The sequence below is a fragment of the Rana temporaria genome, chromosome 5 (genome assembly GCF_905171775.1).
Source record: "Rana temporaria chromosome 5, aRanTem1.1, whole genome shotgun sequence".
NCBI classification, from domain to species: domain Eukaryota; kingdom Metazoa; phylum Chordata; class Amphibia; order Anura; family Ranidae; genus Rana; species Rana temporaria.
The window spans coordinates 414,123,040-414,150,123 of NC_053493.1; the positions used below are offsets into that span (position 1 = coordinate 414,123,040).

Consider the following 27,084-nt stretch of genomic DNA (forward strand, 5'->3'; position numbering starts at 1 on the left):
GCTCCTAGATTCCAAGCAAATTTGTCAAACCCTGCCCTATCGAATATTGCCCGCGCATGCGCAGGAACGGAGCCGCGCCCCAGCTGGAATGACGTGAGCAGGGCGCAAGCGCACATTGTAGGAGGTATCTCTCGGTTGGGAGATACCATTTTCACGGGCACACTTGAAACCTATATAAACATCAGGGGGAGGCCGTAGTTCTGACATTGCGCCTCGCTGTTGCGGGGGGGCTTTCCAGTGTGCTGATGGTCCGGTTTTCCCGCTGTTTGTATAGGTTTAAATTGTGGCTGTGAAATGGTATCTCCCATTGAGAGATACCTCCTACGATGTGCGCGATGCGCCATGGTTACGTCAGCCCAGTTGTGCTATGACGTATGGCGCATACGCAGTTTGTCCTTGGCCACTATGCGATGGGGGGGCACTTCTCGACAGAACTCCGGTACAGAAATGGATGAGGTGTGGAAGATTTGGGCATTCATCATTAACGTATTCTTATCTCTCATTGCAGAGTCTTCCCCCGAATCTTCTTCCTCCTCCCGGGATGAAGGCCGAGGCTCCCCCTACAGAGCAGCAAAGGTAATCTGATGGCGTCACATTCCTATGAGAAGTGTACCAAATAATATAAAGGAAGGAGGGGGGAACTTTCAGCTTTTTCTTGGGGTAGGAGGGACTGTCAATATCCCCTGGGGGAAGGGGGGAAGGAGGGGAACTATCATATTTTTCTTGGGGGGGAGGGGGGGTGCTATAGGGTTGGCACCTTCTCTTCAAGTCAAACCCAAACACTTTAGTAGCGCACAGCAATTTTTTTATAGCATAAATATATTTTTCAATTACCGTATATACTCGAGTATAAGCCGACCCGAATATAAGCCGAGGCACCTCATTTTACCACAAAAAAATGGGAAAACGTATTGACTCGAGTATAAGCCTAGGGGTGGGAAATGCAGCAGCTACTGCTAGTGGAAAAAAGGGTCAACAATGCCCATCTGCAGCCTCACTGTACCCATCTGCAGCCTCACTGTGCCTCACTGTGCCTATCTGCAGCCTCACTGTGCCTCACTGTGCCTATCTGCAGCCTCGCTGTGTCTCACTGTGCCTATCTGCAGCCTCACTGTGCCTCACTGTGCCTATCTGCAGCCTCACTGTGCCTCACTGTGCCTATCTGCAGCCTCGCTGTGTCTCACTGTGCCTATCTGCAGCCTCGCTGTGTCTCACTGTGCCTATCTGCAGCCTCACTGTGCTCATCTGCAGTCTCAGTGTGCCCATCTGCAGCCTCACTGTGCCCATCTGCAGCCTCACTGTGCCTCACTGTGCCCATCTGCAGCCTCACTGTGCCCATCTGCAGCCTCACTGTGCCCATGTACCTTTGTTCCGCTGTGTCAGTATTGATGAGGGATTTGCACCTGATTACGCTGTACATTGCCCCCTCTGAGATGAGTCTCAGCAGGGCTGTATGTATAGGATGTCCGCGCCATCCACGCCGCCTGCGCCGTCCACTGTGCCAAAGCCCCTCCTCCTCTTCGTTCGTGACCTTAACTGTTCCGACTGACACTGTTTGGAACAGTTAAGACTGACACAGTGGTGGAGGAGACTGTCACTCGAGTATAAGCCGCGGCCTTTTCAGCATAAAAAAAATGTGCTGAAAAAGTCGGCTTATACTCGAGTATATACGGTAAATAACATTTCTAATCATATGAAGTTAATCATAAGAGTTCCCCTTTACATCAGAGTCCACCGAGTTCCCCTTTACATCAGAGTCCACCGAGTTCCCCTTTACATCAGAGTCCACCGAGTTCCCCCTTTACATCAGAGTCCACTGAGTTCCCCCTTTACATCAGAGTCCACCGAGTTCCCCCTTTACATCAGAGTCCACTGAGTTCCCCCTTTACATCAGAGTCCACCGAGTTCCCCCTTTACATCAGAGTCCACCGAGTTCCCCCTTTACATCAGAGTCCCTTACACTGTAAGGAGGGGACTCTGCAGACTTTGATGTAAGTGAGAACTCTGGGGACTCTAACATAAAGGATCCTCTGGGGACCCTGATTTAAGGGGGAACACTGAGAACTCTGATGTACGGAGAGGACTCTGATGTAAGGGGGAAACACTGTGGCCTCTGGTGTAAATGGGAACTCTGATGTAAGGGGTGCTCTGGGAACCCTGATTTACCTTAGTGTACTCACTCAGAGGCAGGAGAGGGAAGGGGTGGAGACTTCAGTCACAGACAGGGATGGATGGTGAGCTCACTCACCCCTTGGCACTCAGCACCTCTCATCCAAATGTATCTGAGGCTGCTGGGCTTCAAATTTCCGGCCCCAACTTTCCTTTTCTGAGGCACAGCGCCGGGGATTAGAGTGTGGGCAGACACAGAGGGGTAGGGGCGGGAGGAAGAGGACAACTGCAGCCAGCAACCCTGCTGGGAGGCCATCATTCAGTCTGAATAATGTGTCCGGGTTTCAGGCAGTTTGAAACCCGGACACATGATTCCAAACCCGAAGGTGGCAACTATGGTACTATGGGCCAGATTCACCAAAGAGATACGACGGCGTTTCTCTGTTTCTATCTATGCGGCTGATTCATAGAATCAGGTTACGCATAGATAGCCCTAAGATCCGACAGGTGTAATTGTTTTACACTGTCGGATCTTAGGATACAATACCGCGGCCGCCGCTGGGGGGAGTTTGCGTCGTAAACCAGCGTCGGGTATGCAAATTAGCAGTTACGGCGGATCCACAACGGTTTTTCGCGTTCGCTACGTCGCCGCTAGTCTAGTTTCCCGTCGCAAAGTTAGTCGTTTTTTTTGGTGCCCTAACTTTAGTCAGCAAGCGTATTGCTGTCTAAAGTATGGCCGTCGTTCCCGCGTCGAAATTCAAAATTTAACGTCGTTTGCGTAAGTCGTCCGGGAATACGGAAATATGCTACACGCGTCGCCGTTCGAAAAAATGACGTCACTTGGCGCAAAGCACGGCGGGAGTTAGGAAACGGAGCATGCGCAGTAGGTCCGGCGCAGCGCGCGCCTAATTTAAATGTTAGCCGCCCATTCGATTTAGCCCGGCTTGCGCCGGACGCATTTACGATACACCGCCGCAAGTTTCCAGGTAAGTGCTTTGTGGATCGAGCACTAAACCTGAAAACTTACGGCGGTGTAACTTAAATGGCTTAAGTTTCCAAAGGCGCAATTGTACGTGAATCTGGCCCTATCAGCTTCTCCTTGGGTAGGAGGGACTGTCAATATCTCCTGGGGTTAAAGAGGGGAACAATCAGAGAAGGGGGGGCGGGGCTATCAGCATAAATAATAATAATAATAATAATTATCTCATGACTCGTTATCTAGATACAATCGTCCCCTGTACCATGGACATGCATTCAGACTATCAAATCTTCCATCCTGTCTACTCAAATAGTGGAAAAGATCTCAAGCAACTTCTATCTGCAGATAATCACCCTGTGTGTGGTCATTGTTAATCTGACTCCATACATGGAGCTTCAATCCATTCTCTAAGCGACTCGCCCAATCCTTAGGGTGGTAATGACCCTTCTGGGACCCATCTGCCCCATCTATGGCTGGCTGTTGGTCAGCTGTCACCTTTATCTGAAGGTAATATGTTATTTAACCAGCAGGGGTCACCATGACACTAAATTCCAGCTTTCTGAATACGGAACTTGCGCCCTAATTTACGGCGGCGTAACGTATCGGAGATAGATAGATTCAGGTAGCCCTGCGTAATGTTGTGCGGGCGTAACGTATCTCCGATACGTTACGCCCGCACAACATTACGCAGGGCTACCTGAATCTAGCCCTAAATTTTCTTCAAAAATTTCGGTCTTTTTTTAGTTGTTGCGCAAAAAATAAAAATCGCAGAGGTGATTAAATACCACCAAATGAAAGCTCTATTTGTGGGAACAAAATTATAAAAATTTCATTTGGGTACAGTGTGGCATGACCGCGCAATTGTCATTTAAATTGCGACAGCGCTGAAAGCTGAAAATTGGTCTGGGCGGGAAGGTGCGTAAGTGCCCGGTATGGAAGTGGTTAAGGATGCAATGGGCATTAAATGGCTCTTGAGGGTCACATACGCTCCTCTCACCCGTTCTTGTCACATGACATCTGTCCGGTGTGGATGGCGTGTCTGGTAAAGGAAAGCGCCATGGCAGAATTCATACCAGGGGGCAACGTGGAGAAGAGATTATGGACAGATTAGGAGCATTAGAAGTGACAGAAGGAGATTGTATATAACAACACAAGGATTATCAGATGGATCGCCGTCTGTCTTTGTCGTGACAGACGCCTGCCGGCGAGTTCAACGTCTCCGTCCCGCCGTCAACACGTGCCCTCGTTTATAGGACACCCCATCAATGCCAGGGACTGAGAATATTCGCTTCAGCGGGTTTCTCTATGAAATCACCAGACCTCTTGGGGTCCCACACGCAGACGGACACCCCACCGATTCTGGCCACAGGTGACTCCCAAGCTTCGGGGGGTTCCCATACTGGAGAACAAACCCCTCACTGCACATGTGTCGTCGTCACTCAGCGGACGTAGGTATTGGAGAGAGGATGGTGGTCTCCCCATCTATGGCCAGTCCAAGAAAATGTGGTTATATAGGTTCTATGGGCCAGATTCACGTAGAATCGTGGCGGCGTAACTTATCCTAGATAGGTTACACCGCCGCAATTTTTCATCGCAAGTGCCTGATTCGCCAAGCACTTGCGATGAAAACTACGCCCGCGGCCTCCGGCGCAAGGCGGGCCAATTCAAATGGGCGTGTGCCATTTAAATTAGGCGCGCTCCCGCGCCGGACCTGCTGCGCACGCTCCGTTTCCTAACTCCCGCCGTGCTTTGTGCGCCGCGACGTCATTTTTTTGAACGGCGACGCGCGTAGCGTACTTCCGTTTTCCCGGACGGCTTACGCAAACGACGTTAAATTTTGAATTTCGACGCGGGAACGACGGCCGTACTTTAGACAGCAATACGCTTGCTGACTAAAAATAGGGCACCGACGGGAAACTAGACTAGCGGCGATGTAGCGAACGCAAAAAACCGTCGTGGATCCGCTGTTACTCCTAATTTGCATACCCGACGCTGGTTTACGACGTGAACTCCCCCCAGCGGCGGCCGCGGTATTGCATCCTAAGATCCGACAGTGTAAAACAATTACACCTGTCGGATCTTATGGATATCTATGCGTAACTGATTCTATGAATCAGTCGCATAGATAGAAACAGGGATACAACGGAGTATCAGGAGAAACGCCGTCGCATCTCATTTGTGAATCTGGCCCAAAGGCCAGAAAGATGGAAAGTCAGCCCCTTGAGAGGGCTGTGTGGATAGGTGCGTCGTGGTGCGGCGGCAGCGAACCCTCGAAGTACAGAGGCTGAAAACAGAACTGGATTGAAATTGAAGTTCAGCAACACACAACAAGCATGGCGGGAAGCCAATCCGACCCGACCGGGAGCATTCATAGGCTGAGTAGAAGCAGTAGGGCTCAGGTGTGCCGACAGCATTGGTCTTCAGGGGCGGAGTGAAGTCTGGCAGGTCAGTACTGAAGTATGAAGGCTTCCAGGAAGGATGGCCTATCCCTGAACTTTCCATTTTTGGCTGGAACAACCTCTCCCTGACACTAAGCACTGTCCCTGACAGATGGGAGACCTGTCCCTACTCTAGTCACTTGGCGAAATGCACCCCAAGCCTGGGAGGCAGGGCCTTAAACAGACTCTGCGTGACCCAAGATGGCTGCCAGGGTCATATGGGGTGCCAGCATCCAATCGGATCCTGTGACCCAGGAAGCCATAGAGTTCCTCTTGACTTCCTCTCCCTCTGCAATGTTGCTGCGATAGAGTACCACCTGCAGTGGAAAATGCAGATTGCACCTGCCTACAGGTGTACTTAGGCCTATTCGTTTTGGGTGCTGAAGCACCTTGTCCCAACACTCCCCCCAACCAATGACGGCTGGTGTTTTTTTGTTTGAGGGAGGCGGCAAACAACCACCTTACCGCAGCACCTCAAACCCCCCACCCCTTGCTATCTGCCCGTCAACTGGCACTTACCCTATCTAGGCAGCAGGCACATAGGGCAGCGGCGAGGATCGGGCAGTGGCGTGGATTGAGCATCAGCGAACATCATGATGCGGCGGGCAGCGGCTCCTATGTCTTCTCCTCGCTTCCGCCGTGCGTCTCCTCCCCTTCTCCTAGGCCTCCAATAGGATCGCCTGTCCTTTCAGCCAATCAGGTGGGGGATTAGTGTTGTAACACCTGGGTGGGCTCATGGGGCAATGCTCTGCATCACGCGCCCACCAATGATGGGGCACTATTCCTCCCACTGATACCAATGATGGGTCACTATTCCACTCACTGATACCAATGATGGGGCACCATTCCTCCCACTGATACCAATGATGGGACACTATTTCTCCCACTGATACCAATGATGGGACAGCATTCCTCCCACCGACACCAATGATGGGGCACGATTCCTCCCACTGACACCAATGATGGGTCACTATTCCACTCACTGATACCAATGATGGGACGCTATTCACCCCACTGATACCAATGACGGGACACTATTTCTCCCACTGATACCAATGATGGGACAGCATTCCTCCCACTGACACCAATGATGGGTCACTATTCCACTCACTGACACCAGTGATAGGACAGCATTCCTCCCACTGACACCAATGATGGGACACTATTTCTCCCACTGATACCAATGATGGGACAGAATTCCTCTCACTGATACCAATGATGGGACAGCCTTCCCCCACCATTGATGGGGCCAGTGGCGTAGTGTTGGGAGTGCGAGGGGGGGGCCACCGCCCCAAAATTTAAAGGGGCGTTGTCACGAGTGTGGAGAGGAGGGAGCGTCAACAACAGATGGGAACATATGCATGATGTCACCACTCCAGGCTTTACCAGTCATTATCAAGCACGCTCTCCTCTTCCATACAGCCACCGCTGTCTCACACGGTGGATCATGTGACCAGACTGAAGCTAGCTGAAAATAGGTAAGTCCATGGGTCAGGGGGGCGCAAATGACTTGCCTCGCCCCAGGCGCTGACAATCCACGCTACGCAACTAGATGGGACACTATTCCTCCCACTGATACCAATGATGGGACACTATTCCTCCCACTGATACCAATGATGGGACACTATTCCTCCCACTGATACCAATGATGGGGCACTATTCCTCCCACTGATACCAATGATGGGGCACTATTTCTCCCACTGATACCAATGATGGGGCACTATTCCCTGTCACTGACACCAATGATGGGACAGCATTCCTCCCACCGACACCAATGATGGGGCACCATTCCTCCCTCTGACATCAATGATGGGGCACTATTCCTCCCTCTGACACCAATGATGGGGCACTATTCCTCCCTCTGACACCAATGATGGGGCACCATTCCTCCCTTAAATACCAACAATCGGGCACTATTCCTGCGACTGGCTCCAGAAATGGAGCGCGATTCCTCTCACTGACACCAACAATGGTGTACTAATCTTACTCCCACTGACGCCAGGGCGCTTTCTACTCCCACTGGCCACAGCCTGGCCCCCTTAAAGCATCAGTCACTTCGACAGAGAGGAACACCGAACATTCAACCTTTCTATGTAAGGTCAATGGACAGGCTCAGATACTCCAGCCTTTTGTCATGGTCCCGAGCACTTTTCTTTACATGACTAACCCTACTCTCGTAATCCCTGCTTCTAATTGCATTCCAACAACTGAGCCTTGTTGGCGAAGATATTAGGTCCTTCCTATAGAGTCTCACCAAGCAAAGTGGCTTGAGTAAGGTTTCCATACAAAATATATCCCTTTTTATCCGGTTGGGGTCCTCACTATTGCACATTGGTTCCTGCAGGCTCCCATTTCAAATTATTTTCCATCCCACTGCAAATTATTGTCGTTTCCATTAAAGCCCAACTCCAACCTCTTGTACTGCTAAGGGTTAAATGCTCATTTTGTCCAGGGGTTACAGGAACAGGCGTTTTTACTTCGCCTATCTCCCACTCTGCCTGGCCCTGGTGCTGCCCTCTTCTTCCCGAGGCTCCAATCCATTGGTGGTCCCTCGGCGTAATCATACACAACTCATGGCTGTTAACGCTGCTGTGTACATGGTGGGGGCGAGCTTTAGGTACCATGCTGGAGTGCGGGATAAGATAGGTATTTACTCTATATTCCAGAATCCCTAGCATTTAACCCTTGCAGTGTGGGAGGACCCCATTGAAAGGGTAGAGCTTTCGAATTCTTGGAGTTGAACTTCAAGGGCCAGATTCAGGAAGGAGTTACGCTGGCGTATCTATTGATATGCCGCGAAATTTAAAAGTTGCGCTGTCGTATCTCTGCGCGGTATTCTGTGGACAAGATACGCCTGAAATATGGCTTCAGTCGACCGACGTCAGTCTTAGTACGCCATCGTATCTAGGGTGCATATTTACGCTGGCCGCTAGGGGCGCTTCCATAGAGTTACGCCTCGAATATGTAAATGAGCTAGATACGCCGATTCACGAACGTACTTGCGCCCGCTACGCCGTTTACGTTAGGCTTACGTCCGGCGTAAAGTTACCCCTGCTATATGAGGCGCAGCCAATGCAAAGTATGGACGTCAGCAAGCGTATCTTTTTACGTTGTTTACGTAAGTCGTACGTGAATGGGGCTGTGCTTAGGTTACGTTTACGTCACATGCATTGGGCCTGGAGTAAATTCAACGTGATACTGAGCATGCGCGCGCGATCGGCGCTTCATTTGAATGGGGTCACGGCTCATTTTAATAAAACACGCCCACCTCTTCCACATTTGAATTAGGCGGGCTTACGCCGGCCGATTTACGCTACGCCACCGCAACTTACAGAGCAAGTGCTTTGTGAATACTGCACTTGCCTGTCTAAGTTGCGGCGGCGTAGCGTAAATAGGATACGCTACGCCCAAATAAAGATACGCTCTCCTACGTGAATCTGGCCCCAAGTCTTTTGCCCTCAACGGGTTTCATCACACTGGAGTAGTAAGTCATGTTACCCAACATACGGGAAAGGCCTGCTCTGGGGAGAGCTTCTCACTATGTCTCCTGACCCCTTTTTTTTTTCTTTTACTTCTCCCACTGAGAAAAGAAGCATACAAAGGAAGCGCAGCCGTCTAAGGCAGGGATCCTCAAACTACGGCCCTCCAGCTGTTGTAGAACTACACATCCCATGAGGCCTTGTAAAACTCTGACATTCACCGACATGACTAGGCATGATGGGAATTGTAGTTCCTGAACAACTGGAGGGCCAAAGTTTGAAGACCCATGGTCTAAGGCATTACCGTATAACTCTTTATTAGAAAACAAAACAGCCACAGCGGAACCTCGGATTGTGAGTAACGCAGTTAACGAGCGTTTCGCAATACGAGCACTGTTTTTTTTTAAAATCCTGACTCGGTTTGCGAGTGTTGTCTCGCAAAACGAGCAGGATTTAAGCCAAAGCAGTGTACAGTACCACATTTGGCCTGATGTAGGGGGGCGCCAGTTCCCGAGCCTTTCCAAGGTTTTCTGAGTTCAGCTGAGATGTCCTCGGGCCTTTCCGAGTGTTTTTCCGAGGCTCTCCGGCGCCCCCCCACCTCTGGCGACATGCGGTATTGCATGCCATTGAAGTCGACGCGGAATTAATTATTTTCGTTTCTATTGATTATTATGGGGAAACTCGCTTTGATATGAGAGTGCTTTGGATTAGGAGCATTCTCCTGGAACGGATTATGCTCGTAATCCTATACTCACATAGGAAATAAGGTCACATGCATGTAACAATTCTCATCAGACGCATGTCCACCAGCTAGGGTACAGCTTAAGTGTTTCAAGGGTGATGTCCTCTTTCTCAGAGCTTGAAATGCATAAGCTGCACCCTTACTGGTGGACATGCATCTGGTGGTGTGATGAGAATTTGTACATGCATGAACCTATTCCTTTTGTGAGTATATTGACCTATTTTATTGTACTAATAAAGAGTCCTACAGTAATGCACTAGGCAGGTGCGTCTCCCTTCTTGCTTGTTTTCTCGCACTGGTTTTCCCCCCGAATTGAAGAGGCCAGCAACGCTGTTGTGGTGTGTGTGGTGAAAGTTGTTAGAAGTGGATATTTCTATGCGAACTTACTGACAAGATTGAAACAATCGTCTACTCTGAGCCTCATCTGGCCCGAATTATCTGAAAGGCCTTCATTCCTGTAGCACGAATTATTGTTCTGTTCATCTTCTACCACTGAGTTTTTAATGCTTCAGAAAGCCAGGGAATAAGACTGCCAGACCTCTTGCCTGATACCTCGGGGGCGGGACTAAAAGGACTAACATCCTCTTGCAAGCAGTCTCAGGAGCAGAACACACAACCTCTGCGATATGGGAAAGTCCTGTGGTGGGGTAACATTGGAGACCTCGGAGGGGTATTTGGGCCATTATGTAAAATTAGTCTACAATATAAAAATAAACCTTGCAGTACTGGTAATGTACAACGAACCCACCATGCATGTGACTCCTGGGGATTACAGCAGAGGCGCTACTTTTTGTTTCACATTATGGCCCAGATTCACAGACACTGGTGCATATTTATGCCGCCGTAGCGTATCTCCTTTACGCTACGCCGACGCAGCGCAGAGAGGCAAGCACTGAATTCACAAAGCAATTCCTCCCAAATCTGCGCTGGGTTTCTCAGGCGTAAGTCGGCGTAAGTGGAAGTGGGCGTGAGCCATGCTAATGAGGCGTGACCCCATGCAAACGAGCTCCAGACAGATACGTATCGCCAACTGCGCATGCGCCGTCCCGTGGACGCATCTCAGTGCGCATGCTCACAATCACGTCGGAACAACTGCCTAAGATACGTCGGATCACTGCCTACGGCGTGAACGTAACCTACGCCTAGTCATATTCACGTCCTGCGTAAACTACGTAAAATACGTCGACTTGTGTTCCCTGGTGCAGCCCTTTGCATGGATGCTGCTGAGTTACACCTCCTTTATGGGGCATAACTTTACGCCGGACGTATGACTTTACGCGCACTGCGTCGGACGGACGTACGTTCGTGAATCGGCGTATTTCTCCCTCATTTGCATATGTGAATAGAAAATCAATGGGAGCGCCAAATACGTCCAGCGTAAATATGCGCCCACTTTACCCCGCGTAGGCAAGTTAGGTCGGTCGGATGAAGCCTATTTTCAGGCGTATCTAGTTTTGTGGGCACGGCGCACAGATACGACGGCGCATATTTGCACTTACGCAGCGTATCTCGAGATACGTCGGCGCAAGTGCTTTGTGAATCCGGGCCAATATCTTTATTCTATTATAACTTTGTTTATAACGTTATAATTATCACAATGTATTAGTCTATGTAACACTATAGCAGTCTCTGTTACACTGTAACAGTCTTCTGAAAAATGCAAACAATCTCAGACTGTCACTAGCAGTCTCTATTAACATGGTGCCCACTTCTACCAGCCCTCTGTATATGGCGTCAGTCTCTAGCAGTCTCTTGTAACCTAGCACCCATCTCTAGCAATCTCTTATAACATGACAACAGTCTCTAATATGGCAGTCTCTTGTAGTATACAGTAATTTTTTGTAACAAACCCGTGCCAGGGTGGTCTCATGTGATGTGACAGTCCCTCCTAACATGAGTAAAAGCTATGCTGAACATGGTTGTAGGTACAGTCTCTATGGGGCAGTTCAGGTTGTAGTCTTTTGTGGGTGGGGGTATAGAGTATGTTTGCAGTAACTGGCCCTATACAAGTGTATACTATGTCCTGTCTTCTGTTCCCAGGCAGAGGGAGCTGTGGAGGGTATGGAGGATGGAGGTGCAGGACCAGGTGAGATCTCTCTGGCTTTGTCTGCAGATGATGGAGACGTCACTCCCGGACCTCACCGATGGGGGACTCCTAGAGGTATGTGCCCAGGTTGGTGTTCTAGTCTTATGTTTTCTACCAATGTCTCACTAATCACAATATTCACTGACATACCTGACCGGCAGAGAAGGACTTTGCACCCTTCATCCCAAACCTTTTATCTGACTTTTGGTTGAGGTCAGGGGTCAGGCCATCCAAATATAACATTTCTCCAGAAGTAAAGTCTCCTTGTCAAAATTCCCCACTCTGTTACTACCTTCCATCAGGTTTTGGGTGACCCGCCATAGAGCGGTGGGTGTCCTTGCCGTAAAGCGTTGGGTTTCCCTGCTATGGTATTTTGGGTATGTCTTGTCTACTATAAGGTGTTGGGTGTCCACACCATAGGATGTTCCCGCCATAGAGGGTTGGGTGCCCTTGCCGTAAAGCGTTGGTTTTCCCCGCTATAGGATTTTGGATATGTCTACTTTAAGCTGTTGGGTGTCCACACCATAGGATGTTCCCACCATAGAGGGTTGGGTGTCCTTGCCGTAAAGCGTTGGTTTTCGCCACTATAGGATTTTGGATATGTCTACTATAAGCTGTTGGGTGTCCACACCATAGGATGTTCCCACCATAGAGGGTTGGGTGTCCTTGTCGTAAAGCGTTGGTTTTCGCCGCTAGAGGATTTTGGATATGTCTACTATAAGCTGTTGGGTGTCCACACTGTAGGATGTTCCCGCCATAGAGGGTTGGGTGTCCTTGCTATAAAGCGTTGGGTTTCCCCGCTATAGGATTTTGGATATGTCTACTATAAGCTGTTGGGTGTCCACACCATAAGATGTTCCCGCCATAGAGGGGTGGGTGTCCTTGCCATAAATCGTTGGATTTTCCCGCTATAGGGTTTTGGGTATGTCTATTATAAGGTGTTGGGCGTCCACACCATAGGATGGTCCCACCATAGAGGGTTGGGGTCCCAACATAGAGGGTTGGGTATCCCCTCTATAGGTTGTTGGATGTCCCCAACATAGGGTTTTGGGTTTCTCCACTAAAGAGTATTGGATGTCCCCACTATAGGGTTTTGAGTATCTCTACTTTAATGTGTTGGGGGTGTCCGCATCCGTAAGATACTCCCACCATAGAGGCTTGGGTAATATAGGTTGTTGGATATCCTCAACATTGGGCGTTGGATGTTCCCAACATAGAATTTTGGGTTTCCCCAGGATAGGATGTTGGGTGTTCCCAATATAGGGCGTTGGATTTTCCCAACATAAGGTTTTGGATTTCCCCAATATATGGTGTTGGGTTTCCCCAATATAGGGTGTTGGGTGTCCCCACTATAGGATTGGTATGTTCCCAACATAGGGTATTGGGTTTCCCCAATATAGGGTGTTGGGTGTCCCCACTATAGGGTGTTGGATGTTCCCAACTTAGGGATCCCCACAATGGTGGTGTTGGGTGTCTCCACCAGCCTTAGACTGTCCCATTGACATTGAAGGTGTTCCTAATCCTCCTGTTGCATTCTCCACAACATACAATGAATACAAATCCAGCAGGGAAACTGGGGGTCCCTCATAAGATCCAGGAAGTTGCTTCCCCAGCATTCATAGGCTCCCCCAGACCCAGCTCCCAGAGCGCCCACTAGAGGTCTTACATGCTAAACACAGGAGGTGAATGGTGACTGAAGAAGGGATCTTCTGAAAGTTTGATTAGTAGCAGATGAACAATCAGATCTTCAGCTTTTAGCTTACTGTAGGTAAGGAAATCTCAGACTACTGTCCGAGGGGGTCAAAGTGGCCCCCAGGCATTATTGGTCTAGTTTAGGCTCTTTAGGGCACTGTATTTATTGTATGTTAATAGTCTGGCTTGGATAGATAAATACAAACAGGGCCGCCATCAGGGGGGTACAGGTATTACACCTGTAAGGGGCACGGGTGGCACCCCTCCCATTGTTTTTTTGTATTTCACCTGTAAGGGGCCCGATGGTCCCCAGTGCCCCTTACAGGCCTGGCTGCCTCCCCTCCCGTTTTTTTTTGCATTACACCTGTATGGGACCCGATGGTCCCCAATGCCTCTTACAGGCCTGGCTGGCCCCCCTCCCGTTTTTTTTTTTTGCATTACACCTGTAAGGGACCCGATGGTCCCCAGTGCCCCTTACAGGCCTGGCTGGCTCCCCTCCCGTTTTTTTTTTTTTGCATTACACCTGTAAGGGACCCCATGGTCCTCAGTTCTCCTTACAGGCCCGGCTGGCCCCCCTACCGTTTTTTTTTTATTTAAATATTTTTGCATTACACTTGTAAGGGGCCTGATCTCGCATCAGGAGAGTTACACTTTTTTTTGTCAGCACCCCCGGTTCTCTGCTCCAGGGGGGCCCTGCCTAAAGCTGTGTAAGGGGCCCCAAAATTTGTGATGGCTGCCCTGAATACAAAGGGCCAGATCCAGAGAGAGAGTACGCCGGCGTATCTACTGATACGCCGGCGTACTTTCAAATTTCTCCATAATCTCCTATTGCCCCGGGGGCCCCATAATATCCTATTGCCCCGGGGGCCCCATAATCTCCTATTGCCCGGTGGCCCCATAATATCCTACTGCCTGGGGGTCCCCATGAGTTGTTAGTCCGCCCCTGGTCTTCACTTACCCTGAACAAGCATGTAGGCAGTGAAGTCAGATATGGCAACCCCCCCACATATTTATATCCCGGCGCATTCACTTTGATCACTATAATCTGTGTGCAGGTCGACTCAAAAGTCACCACAAAAGAAGTGAAGGTTCTGTAAGAAAAGGAATCTCTACGGTTGTAGCTGTAAAAACGTTCCATCGTCTTCCACAGGAATCAGTTCCCGCAATTCCAATGGATCCTTTCAATGGTTGGACGATCTCCTTAAAGAAATCTAATATTGGCGGTTATTTCTCGCCATAAATCGCGGGCGTTGATCTGATTGCCTTTAGAGGTCAGGAAAGGATTTTTTCCAGTTAGAGCTTTAGAAGGTATTTGTGATTTCTCCTATTGACGAGCATTTATTGATCGATTCAATACGAATTGAACTTGATCATCACCCGTTCTTTTTTTTTTTTGTTCTCACCAAAACGCTATTGTGGGAGTTTTCCGATTGGTCTATAGGAGAGTCTGGATCCATTGTCATTGAATCTTCTTCTTTGTAAACAAGTCACAGGGATTACCCTCCCCCTCCCCCGGGGTACGAGGAGGGGTGAGGTCACACTTAGTACTGTGAATGGACGGTGCGCCCCCCCCCCTTCCCTGGATGCTGAATGGGGGGGCGACAGACAGCTCAGGACAGGAGACAACGACCCCCCCGCCGCTCATCTCAGGGCAGGGGAAGGAATTCCCTGCAACTTCTTCAATGTATGGAGTGATACTTTGTGTGCAGCGGAGGGGCTTCTATAGGAAGAACCCCCCCTCCCCGCCCCCCCATTGCAGAGCTCAGCCGGAAGACAACTCCGACCTGTGCGCAATAGATGTGCGTTCCAAAAAAAAGACGCTCCTTGGAGCATTCGTTTTATTTTTCACCAGTAACACACTTTGGGCCAGATTCATGAAAAATTGCGGCGGCGTAACGTATCCCCTTTACGTTACTCCGCCGAAGGTTTTCGTCGTAAGTGCTTGATTCACAAAGCACTTACGTGTTAACTTGCGGCGGCGTAACGTAAATCTGTCCGGCGCAAGCCCGCCTAATTCAAATGGGGCGCGTGTCATTTAAAGTAGGCGCGCTCCTGCGCCGAACGTTCTGCGCATGCTTCGTGTGAAAATTTCCCGCGCGAAATTACGGCGCCCCGACGTCTTTTTGGAACGGCGAAGTGCGTTACGTCGTTTCGTATTCCCGGACGTCTTACGCAAAAAAAATTGAAATTCGACGCGGGAACGACGGCCATACTTTAACATGGCTGGTCTAAATGTAAGCCATGAAAAAGCAGGCTTATGTTTGCGACGGGAAAAACCGACTAGCGACGAAGTAAGAGAATGCGACGAACGCGCGTACCTTTCGTGGATCGCCGCAAACAGCTAGTTTGCATACCCGACGCTGGAAAACGACGCGAACTCCACCCAGCGGCCGCCGGAAAATTACACCTAGGATCCGAAGGCGTACGCCTGTCGGATCTTTGCCAAAGGCCGTCGTATCTTGGTTTGAGGATTCAAAATCAAGATACGACGCGGCAAATTTGAAAATACGCCGGCGTATTACTGCTGTGAATCTGGCCCTTTCTGCCTATGGTGAGAAAACACCCGCTCATTGTCCGGTATCTATGGAGGAGAAGCGTTGAACAAGACTACAGAACACCTCCCCCTATCCTCATCTACCCAAATCAGAACTTCACTTAACCACTTTCATACCGGGGGGGCACTTATACACCTTCCCGCCCAGACCAATTTTCAGCTTTCAGCGCTGTCGCACTTTGAATGAAAATTGCACGGTCATGCTACACTGTACCCAAACTAAGGGCCAGATTCACGTAGAATCGCAGCGGCGTAACGTATCCTTGATACGATACACCGCCGCAATTTTTCATCGCAAGTGCCTGATTCACCAAGCACTTGCGATGAAAACCTATGACGGTGGCCTCCAGCGTAAGGCGGGCCAATTTAAATGGGCGTGTGCCATTTAAATTAGGCGCGCTCCCGCGCCGGACTTACCGCGCATGCTCCGTTTCCGAATTCCCGCCGTGCTTTGCGCGCCGTGATGCCATTTTTTTGAACGGCGACGCGCGTTGCGTACTTCCGTATTCACGGACGGCTTACGCAAAAGACGTTGATTTTTAAATTTCGACGCGGGAACGACGGCCGTACTTTAGACAGCAATACGTTTGCTGACTAAAGTTAAGGCACCAAAAAAAAGTGTAACTTTGCGACGGGAAACTTGACTAGCGGCGACGTAGCGAACGCGAAAAACCGTTTTTTTATTACTACTAATGGCGGCGATCAGCGATTTTTTTCGTGACTGTGACATTATGGCGGACACTTCGGACAATTTTGACACAATTTTGGGACCATTGTCATTTTCACAGCAAAAAATGCATTTAAATTACGCAGGCCGCTAGGGGGCGTTCCCGTTGTGGTCAGCGTATAGTATGCAAATTGCATACTAACGCCGATTCACAACGTTACGCGAGCCCTGCGTACGCAGTTTACGTCGTTTGCGTACATCGGGTTTCGCGTAAGGCTGCACATGCTAAAAGCAGGGGCAGCCAATGCTAAGGATACCCGTCGTTCCCGCGTCGCAAGGTTTAAATTTTACGTCGTTTGCGTAAGTGAATCGTGAATGGCGCTGGACGCCATTCACGTTCACTTTGAAGCAAATGACGTCCTTGCGACGTCATTTGCCGCAATGCACAATGCACGTCGCTCGGCGCGGGAACGCGCCTAATTTAAATGATTCCCGCCCCCCTACGGGATCATTTAAATTGCGCGCGCTTTGCCGGAGCGCCCACGCAATTTACGGAGCTACTGCTCCGTGAATCGAGGGTAGCGCAGAAAATTTGCGGGGGCGCAGGGCAAAAACGGTGTCCTGCGCCTACGTAAAAACTGCGCAAATGTTACTGAATCTACCCCATTGAGGAAACGGCTAGTAAATCACCCCCGGGGGGGGGCCTGACAGCTAAAAGGCGCAATTCATTAAAGCGGCGGGTCGCCGGTGGATTCCCTCCGGGGGGCCGCAGTGCATTTTCCCGTCCTGATGGAAATGAATGGAGATTGTCATTACAATGTGACCCTTCCCTCAACTTGCCCCCTCTTCCCCCCCTGTGTGCCCCGTTTCCCGTCTTCGCTCTCTGCGTTTTCCCGGACGCCCCCCAATAAAGTTCTTCTCCACGTCTTGCCCCCGCGTCCCTTCCCGTGGGGGGGGGGTCACGGCGGTGGCAGGCGGGACAATGGCTCAGGTTGTTTGATGGTGGCCGGACAATGGCTCCTGTCATGCGGGGCTAATGGCAGGAATAACCTTCCCAGCGGCGGCGGTGGCCGATTGTGTACACAGCCCTGGGGGGGGGGGGAGGGGGGGGTCCCAGTGACCACAATTTATGGCCTTTTCTCCTTCCGCCTGTTGCTGGTCTCTAGGAGCCTCGGTGGGCATTTCGTCCGGAGCCTCGGCGCTGCTCCTGCGCTGACCTCTGGAATCCTCCAACACAACAACACAACCTCCTTTTATATGACTCTGTTGGCTCAGCACTTAGACCCATTGCCTGTGCGTTTTTGGGGTTGTCGTGCATCAACAGGTTGTCATGCATCAACGGGGGCTTTTCCTTTGTGCGTTAACATTTGAATTTAGAATTTGGAGTGGACGGGGTTAACAGCTATTGACCACTGTGCCCATCAAACGCAGCCACTGTGCCCATCAAATGCAGACACTGTGCCCATCAAATGCAGCCACTGTGCCCATCAAATGCAGACACTGTGCCCATCAAATGCAGACACTGTGCCCATCATACACAGCCACTGTACCCATCAAATGCAGACACTGTACCCATCAAATGCAGACACTGTACCCATCAAACGCAGCCACTGTGTCCATCAAACGCAGACACTGTGCCCAAACGCAGACACTGTGCCCATCAAATGCAGACACTGTGCTCATTAAATGCAGACACTGTGCTCATCGAATGCAGACACTGTGCCCATCAAACGCAGACACTGTGCCCATCAAACGCAGACACTGTGCCCATCAAACGCAGACACTGTGCTCATCAAATGCAGACACTGTGCCCATCAAACGCAGCCGCTGTGCCCATCAAACGCAGCCGCTGTGCGCATCAAATGCAGCCACTGTGCCCATCAAATGCAGCCACTGTGCCCATCAAATGCAGCCACTGTGCCCATCGAATGCAGCCACTGTGCCCATCGAATGCAGCCACTGTGCTCATCAAATGCAGCCACTGTACCCATCAAATGCAGCCACTGTACCCATCAAATGCAGACACTGTGCCCATCAAATGCAGCCACTGTGCCCATCAAATGCAGACACTGTGCCCATCAAACGCAGACACTGTGCCCATCAAACGCAGACACTGTGCCCATCAAATGCAGACACTGTGCTCATCAAATGCAGACACTGTGCCCATCAAACGCAGACACTGTGCCCATCAAATGCAGACACTGTGCCCATAAACCACAGCCACTGTGCCCATCAAATGCAGACACTGTGCCCATCAAACGCAGACACTGTGCCCATCAAAATGCAGACACTGTGCCCATCAAACGCAGACACTGTACCCATCAAATGCAGACACTGTGCCCATCAAACGCAGACACTGTGCCCATCAATAGCAGCCACTGTGCTCATCAAATGCAGCCACTGTGCCCATCAAATGCAGACACTGTGCCCATAAACCGCAGCCACTGTGCCCATCAAACGCAGCCACTGTGCTCATCAAACGCAGACACTGTGCCCATCAAACGCAGACACTGTGCCCATCAAATGCAGACACTGTGCCCATCAAATGCAGACACTGTGCCCATCAAATGCAAACACTGTGCTCATCAAATGCAGACACTGTGCCCATCAAACGCAGACACTGTGCCCATCAAATGCAAACACTGTACCCATAAACCGCAGCCACTGTGCCCATCAAATGCAGACACTGGGCCCATCAAACGCAGTCACTGTGCCCATCAAATGTAGCCACTGTGCCCATCAAATGCAGACACTATGCCCAATAAATGCAGCCACTGTGCCATTAAACGCAGCCACTGTACCCATCCAACGCAGACACTGTGCCCATTAAATGCAGCCACTGTGCCCATCAAATGCAGACACTGTGCCCATCAAATGCAGACACTGTGCCCATCAAATGCAGACACTGTGCCCATCAAATGCAGCCACTGTGCCCATCAAACGCAGACACTGTGCTCATCAAATGCAGCCACTGTGCCCATCAAATGCAGACGCTGTGCCCATCAAATGCAGACGCTGTGCTCATCAAATGCAGACACTGTGCCCATCAAACGCAGACACTGTGCCCATCAAATGCAGCCACTGTACCATCAAATGCCGCTACTGTACCTATCAATTGCTGACACTGTGCTCATCAATTGCTGCCAATGTGCACATCAACTGCCGCTACTGTGCCGATCAACTGCCGCTACTGTGCCCACCAATTGCTGTCAGTGTGCATCCCCCGCCCGACCCGGCACTTACCTTGCCTCGGTGGGGCAGCGGGTCACGACAATGTCCTCCACGCTCCTCGATGTCTTCTCCTGTCGTCTCTTCCCATCCTCTGCAATGATTGGACGCCTGATAGGCGGCGTCCAATCACAGCACCTGTCGTTTCAGCCAACCAGGTGACAGGTAACAGACCCGAGCACCTGATTAGCTGAGAGGCGGTTCAGTGTTAAGAAAGCAAATATTTATTATCCAACGCTGAGTGAACTGCGAGTTCCCAGCATGCCGCCCGCTGTTCACCTTTTTCGGCTCTAATTAGGTGTTTCCAAAAAATACCCCCTCTGCTACCTGATTAGGGGGTGGCAGCGACGACCATACATAGATTGCTGCAATGCATGAATCCATCTATGGTGATAGAGTGAAGCAGGAGAGAGGGGGCAGTGCCCGTGCGCCATATATGGATGCACCGTAGGGTGACCACGTGTCCCGGTTTGCCCGGGATCGTCCCGTAATATACATTTTTGTCCCGTGTCCCGGGAGCCTTCAAACCGGGACAATAGAGAGTCCCGGAATCAACTGCCTGCCACACTCACTGCCGCTGCTGTCGCTGTAATTAAATGGTTCTAAATCACTGGTTGCTAGGGAAGTAGGGTGACCACGTGTCCCGGTTTGCCCGGGATCGTCCCGTAATATACATTTTTGTCCCGTGTCCCGGGAGCCTTCAAACCGGGACAATAGAGAGTCCCGGAATCAACTGCCTGCCACACTCACTGCCGCTGCTGTCGCTGTAATTAAATGGTTCTAAATCACTGGTTGCTAGGGAAGCCCCGCTTGGCTTGTAGCAACCAGTGACGTCACCGTGTCCCGCTCTCTGCGCCTCCGACTCCTCCCCCACCTCCTCCTCCTCCAGCGGCCAGCCGCGGTTCTTGCTGCAGAGAGAGCAGCAGCGCCAGCGTAACAGGCAGAGAGACAGCACCGTCACAGCAGTGAGTCACTCACCTACCGCGGCACAGACCAAGACCTCCTCCTCCTCCCCTCCAGGCCTCGGTTGCTCAGCTGGACTCGATCCGCCGTCCGTCCTGAGTCCCGACCTCCCGCGAGTCCCGACTTCCGCTGCGCTGCGCCGGCCATCCTTGGAGCAGGGGCAGAAAAGGTAGGTGCAGGGGAGGGGGGGGGGCGGGGTTGACCATGCAATGGGGGGAGATATTATACAGTCCAGATTACAATTTGCAGGGGCAGCAGAGGTGACAGTGAGAAAGGGGGGGGGGGTTGCATGGTGCACCCCCCTTTCTCTGTCACCTCTGCTGCCCCTGCAAATTGTAATCTGGACTGTATAATCTCTCTCTACCCAGCCCTCCGTCAGCCAGTCCCTCTGTCACCCAGTCCCTCTGTCACCCAGTCCCTCTGTCACCCAGCTCTCCGTCACCCAGCTCTCCGTCACCCAGCTCTCCGTCACCCAGCTCTCCGTCACCCAGCCCTCCATCACCCAGCTCTCCGTCACCCAGCTCTCCGTCACCCAGCCCTCCGTCACCCAGTCCCTGTCACCCAGCTCTCCGTCACCCAGCTCTCCGTCACCAAGCCCTCCGTCACACAGCCCTCCGTCACCCAGTCCCTGTCACCCAGCCCTCCGTCACCCAGTCCCTCTGTCACCCAGTCCCTCTGTCACCCAGTCCCTCTGTCACCCAGCCCTCTGTCACCCAGCTCTCTGTCACCCAGCTCTCTGTCACCCAGCTCTCTGTCACCCAGCCCTCTGTCACCCTGTCCCCTGTCACCCAGTCCCCTGTCACCCAGTCCTCTGTCACCCAGTCCTCTGTCACCCAGTCCCTCTGTCACTCAGTCCCCCCTCACCCAGCCCTCTGTCACCCTGTCACCCAGCCCTCTGTCACCCAGCTCTCTGTCACCCAGCCCTCTGTCACCCAGCCCTCTGTCACCCAGCCCTCCGTCACCCAGCCCTCCGTCACCCAGCTCTCCGTCACCCAGCCCTCCGTCACCCAGCCCTCCGTCACCCAGCCCTCCGTCACCCAGCCCTCCGTCAGCCAGTCCCTCCGTCAGCCAGTCCCTCCGTCAGCCAGTCCCTCCGTCACCCAGCCCTCCGTCACCCAGCCCTCCGTCACCCAGCCATCCGTCACCCAGCTCTCCGTCACCCAGTCCCTGTCACCCAGCTCTCCGTCACCCAGCTCTCCGTCACCCAGCCCTCCGTCACCCAGCCCTCCGTCACCCAGCCCTCCGTCACCCAGCCCTCCGTCACCCAGCCCTCCGTCACCCAGCTCTCTGTCACCCAGCTCTCTGTCACCCAGCCCTCTGTCACCCTGTCACCCTGTCCCCTGTCACCCAGTCCCCTGTCACCCAGTCCTCTGTCACCCAGTCCTCTGTCACCCAGTCCTCTGTCACCCAGTCCTCTGTCACCCTGTCACCCAGCCCTCTGTCACCCTGTCACCCAGCCCTCTGTCACCCTGTCACCCAGCCCTCTGTCACCCAGCCCTCTGTCACCCCACCCTCTGTCACCCAGCCCTCTGTCACCCAGCCCTCTGTCACCCAGCCCTCTGTCACCCAGCCCCCTGTCACCCAGTCCTCTGTCACCCTGTCACCCAGTCCTCTGTCACCCTGTCACCCAGCCCTCTGTCACCCTGTCACCCAGCCCTCTGTCACCCTGTCACCCAGTCCTCTGTCACCCAGCCCTCTGTCACCCTGCCCTCTGTCACCCAGCCCTCTGTCACCCAGTCCTCTGTCACCCAGTCCTCTGTCACCCAGCCCTCTGTCACCCAGCCCTCTGTCACCCAGCCCTCTGTCACCCAGTCCTCTGTCACCCTGTCACCCAGTCCTCTGTCACCCTGTCACCCAGTCCTCTGTCACCCTGTCACCCAGTCCTCTGTCACCCTGTCACCCAGTCCTCTGTCACCCTGTCACCCAGTCCTCTGTCACCCAGTCCTCTGTCACCCTGTCACCCAGTCCTCTTTCACCCAGCCCTCTGTCACCCTGTCATTCAGCCCTCTGTCACCCTGTCACCCAGTCCTCTGTCACCCAGCCCTCTGTCACCCAGCCCTCTGTCACCCAGCCCTCTGTCACCCAGCCCTCTGTCACCCTGTCACCCAGCCCTCTGTCACCCAGCTCTCCATCACCCAGTCCTCCATCACCCAGCTCTCCGTCACCCAACCCCCTGTCACCCAGTCCCTCTGTCACCCAGCCCTCTGTCACCCTGTCACCCTGTCCCCTGTCACCCAGTCCCTCTGTCACCCAGTCCTCTGTCACCCAGTCCTCTGTCACCCAGTCCTCTGTCACCCTGTCACCCAGTCCTCTGTCACCCTGTCACCCAGCCCTCTGTCACCCTGTCACCCAGCCCTCTGTCACCCTGTCACCCAGTCCTCTGTCACCCAGCCCTCTGTCACCCAGCCCTCTGTCACCCAGCCCTCTGTCACCCAGTCCTCTGTCACCCAGCCCTCTGTCACCCAGCCCTCTGTCACCCAGCCCTCTGTCACCCAGTCCTCTGTCACCCTGTCACCCAGTCCTCTGTCACCCTGTCACCCAGTCCTCTGTCACCCTGTCACCCAGTCCTCTGTCACCCTGTCACCCAGTCCTCTGTCACCCTGTCACCCAGTCCTCTTTCACCCAGCCCTCTGTCACCCTGTCATTCAGCCCTCTGTCACCCTGTCACCCAGTCCTCTGTCACCCAGCCCTCTGTCACCCAGCCCTCTGTCACCCAGCCCTCTGTCACCCTGTCACCCAGCCCTCTGTCACCCAGCTCTCCATCACCCAGTTCTCCGTCACCCAACCCCCTGTCACCCAGTCCCTCTGTCACCCAGCCCTCTGTCACCCTGTCACCCTGTCCCCTGTCACCCAGTCCCTCTGTCACCCAGTCCCTCTGTCACCCAGTCCTCTGTCACCCAGTCCTCTGTCACCCAGTCCTCTGTCACCCTGTCACCCAGTCCTCTGTCACCCTGTCACCCAGCCCTCTGTCACCCTGTCACCCAGTCCCCTGCCACCCAGTCCCCTGCCACCCTGTCCCCTGTCACCCTGTCACCCTCTGTCACCCAGCCCTCTGTCACCCAGTCCCCTGTCACCCAGTCCTCTGTCACCCTGTCACCCAGCCCTCTGTCACCCAGCCCTCTGTCACCCAGCCCTCTGTCACCTGTCACCCAGCCCTCTGTCACCCAGCCCTCTGTCACCCAGCCCTCTGTCACCCAGCCCTCTGTCACTCAGCCCTCTGTCACCCAGCCCTCTGTCACTCTGTCCCCTGTCACCCAGTCCCCTGTCACCCAGCCCTCTGTCACCCAGCCCCCTTTCACCCAGCCCCCTTTCACCCTGTCCTCTGTCACCCTGTCCTCTGTCACCCAGTCCCCTGTCACCCAGTCCCCTGTCACCCAGTCCCCTGTCACCCTGTCACCCAGTCCCCTGTCACCCAGTCCCCTGTCACCCAGTCCTCTGTCACTCTGTCACCCAGCCCTCTGTCACCCAGCCCTCTGTCACCCAGCCCTCTGTCACCCAGTCCCCTGTCACCCAGCCCTCTGTCACGGGCCCGCTGATTTCAGGATACACCCCTGCCCCCAAAACTGGCAAAAAAATATGTAAAAAAACATATTTTTTTTGGGGGGGGGGGGGTGTCCCTGAATGGCAGTTTGGAAATGTGGTCACCCTAATGCACCGCCACTGTACAGGACAGACTCTGCACAGCACTGATAGCGGCACTGATGGAAGTACATAATTATATACAAAAGTAAGTACACCCCTCACATTTCTGTAAATCTTTTCTTGTATCTTTTCATGTGACAACACTGAAGAAATGACACTTTGCTACAATGTTGTGTAGTGAGTGTACAGCTTGTATAACAGTATAAATTTGCTGTCCCCTCAAAATAACTCAACACACAGCCATTAATGTCTAAACCTCTGGCAACAAAAGTGAGTACACCCCTAAGTGAAAATGTCCAAATTGGGGCCAAAGTGTCAATATTTTGTGTGCCCACCATTATTTTCCAGCACTGCCTTAACCCTCTTGGGCATGGAGGTCACCAGAGCTTCACAGGTTGTCACTGGAGTCCTCTTCCCCTCCTCCATGATGACATCACAGAGCTGGTGGATGTTAGAGACCTTGCGCTCCTCCACCTTCCCTTTGAGGAGCCCCACAGATGATCAATAGGGTTCAGGTCTGGAGACATGATTGGCCAGTCCATTACCTTTACCCTCAGCTTCTTTAGCAAGGCAGTGATTGTCTTGGAGGTGTGTTTGGGGTCGTTATCATGTTGGAATACTGCCCTGCGGCCCAGTCTCTGAAGGGAGAGGATCATTCTCTGCTTCAGTATGTCACAGTACATGTTGGCATTCATGGTTCCCTCAGTGATCTGTAGCTCCCAAGTGGCGGCAGCACTCATGCCGCCCCAGACCATGACCCTCCCCCCACCATGCCTGACTGTAGACAAGACACACTTGTCTTTGTCCTCCTCACCTGGTTGCCGCCACACACGCCTGACACCATCTGACACCAAATACGTTTATCTTGGTCTCATCAAACCACAGGACATGGTTGCAGTAATCCATGTCCTTAGTCTGCTTGTCTTCAGCAAACTGTTTGCAGCTCTTTCTTGTGCATCATCTTTAGAAGAGGCTTCCTTCTGCGACGACAGCCATGCAGACCAATTTAATGCAGTGTGCGGCGTATGGTCTGAGCACTGACAGGCTGACCCCTCCCCCACCCCTTCAACCTCTGCAGCAATGCTGGCAGCACTCAGACGTCTATTTCCCAAAGACAACCTCTGGATATGACGCTGAGCACGTGACCTCAACTTCTTTGGTGGACCATGGCGAGGCCTGTTCTGAGGGGAACCCGTCCTGTTATACCGCTGGATGGTCTTGGCCCCCGTGCTGCAGCTCAGTTTCAGGGTCTAGGCAATCTTCTTATAGCCTCGGCCATCTTTATGTAGAGACACAATTCTTTATATCAGATCCTCAGAGAGTTCTTTGCCATGAGGAGCCATGTTGTACTTCCAGTGACCAGTATGAGAGAGTGAGAGCGATAACACCAAATTTAACACACCTGCTCCCCATTCACACCTGAGACCTTGTAACACTAACGAGTCACATGACACCGGGGAGAGTGAAAAGGGCTAATTGGGCCCAATTTGGACATATTCCCTTAGGGGTGTACTCACTTTTGTTGCCAGCTGTTTAGACATTAATGGCTGTGTGTTGAGTTATTTTGAGGGGATGGCAGATTTACACTGTTATACAAGCTGTACACTCACTACACAACATTGTAGATACAAAGGCCCAGATTCTCGTAGAACGGCTTTAAACTGCGGCGGCGTAACGTATCTCATTTACGTTACGCCGCCGCAAGTTTTATGGGCAAGTGCTTGATTCACAAAGCACTTGCCTGTAAAGTTGCAGCGGCGTAGCGTAAATCCTCCCCGCTTAATTCAAATGATCCGGGTAGGGGGCGTGGATCATTTAAATTAGGTGCGTTCCCGCGCCGAACGTACTGCGCATGCGCCGTCCCTCAAAATTTCCCGACGTGTATTGCGCTAAATGACGTCGCAAGGACGTCATTGATTTAGACTCTAACGTAAATGGAGTCCAGCGCCATTCACGGACGACTTGCGCAAACGACGTAAATTTTCAAATTTCGACGCGGGAACGACGGCCATACTTAACATTGACTGCGCCTCATAGACCCAGGGGCAACTTTAGGCATCGCAAATCTCACGTAAACGTCGTAACTTCACTGCGTCGGTCGGGCGTAGGTTTCGGGAATTCGCGTATTTTTTGCTTATTTGCATACTCGATCGGGAAAACGACGGAGGCGACACCTAGCGGCGGAAAAAAAAAAATTGCATTTAAGATCCGACAGCGTAAGAGCCTTACGCCTGTCGGATCTTATGGTTATCTATGCGTAACTGATTCTAAGAATCAGGCGCATTTAGATACGACGGCCCAGATTAGGACTTACGACGGCGTACGTGGCGTTGCGCCGTCGTAAGCCCTTCGAGAATCTGGGCCAAAGTGTAATTTCTTCAGTGTTGTCACATGAAAAGATACAAGAAAAGACTTACTAATATGTGAGGGGTGTCCTTACTTTTGTGAGATATTTTATATATAAATATATACAGAGCGGTACTGATATATTCTGGTTGTTGGCTT

The 27,084-nt window shown here is 52.1% G+C and overlaps 1 protein-coding gene across 2 annotated transcripts in view; it reads left to right on the top strand.

Moving 5' to 3' along the window:
* Positions 1-507: 507 nt before the first annotated feature.
* Positions 508-27,084, top strand: part of LOC120941595 (microtubule-actin cross-linking factor 1, isoforms 1/2/3/5-like) — a 229,473-nt gene continuing 202,896 nt past the window's right edge. Inside the window, exons 1-2 of one of the 2 annotated variants that reach the window (XM_040355120.1) lie at positions 508-576; positions 11,788-11,920. In XM_040355120.1, coding sequence (XP_040211054.1) covers positions 542-576; positions 11,788-11,920 — 168 coding nt within the window. In that variant the 5' untranslated portion in view covers positions 508-541. The remainder of the gene's footprint in view (positions 577-11,787; positions 11,921-27,084) is intronic. The other variant, XM_040355121.1, reaches the window with a different exon arrangement.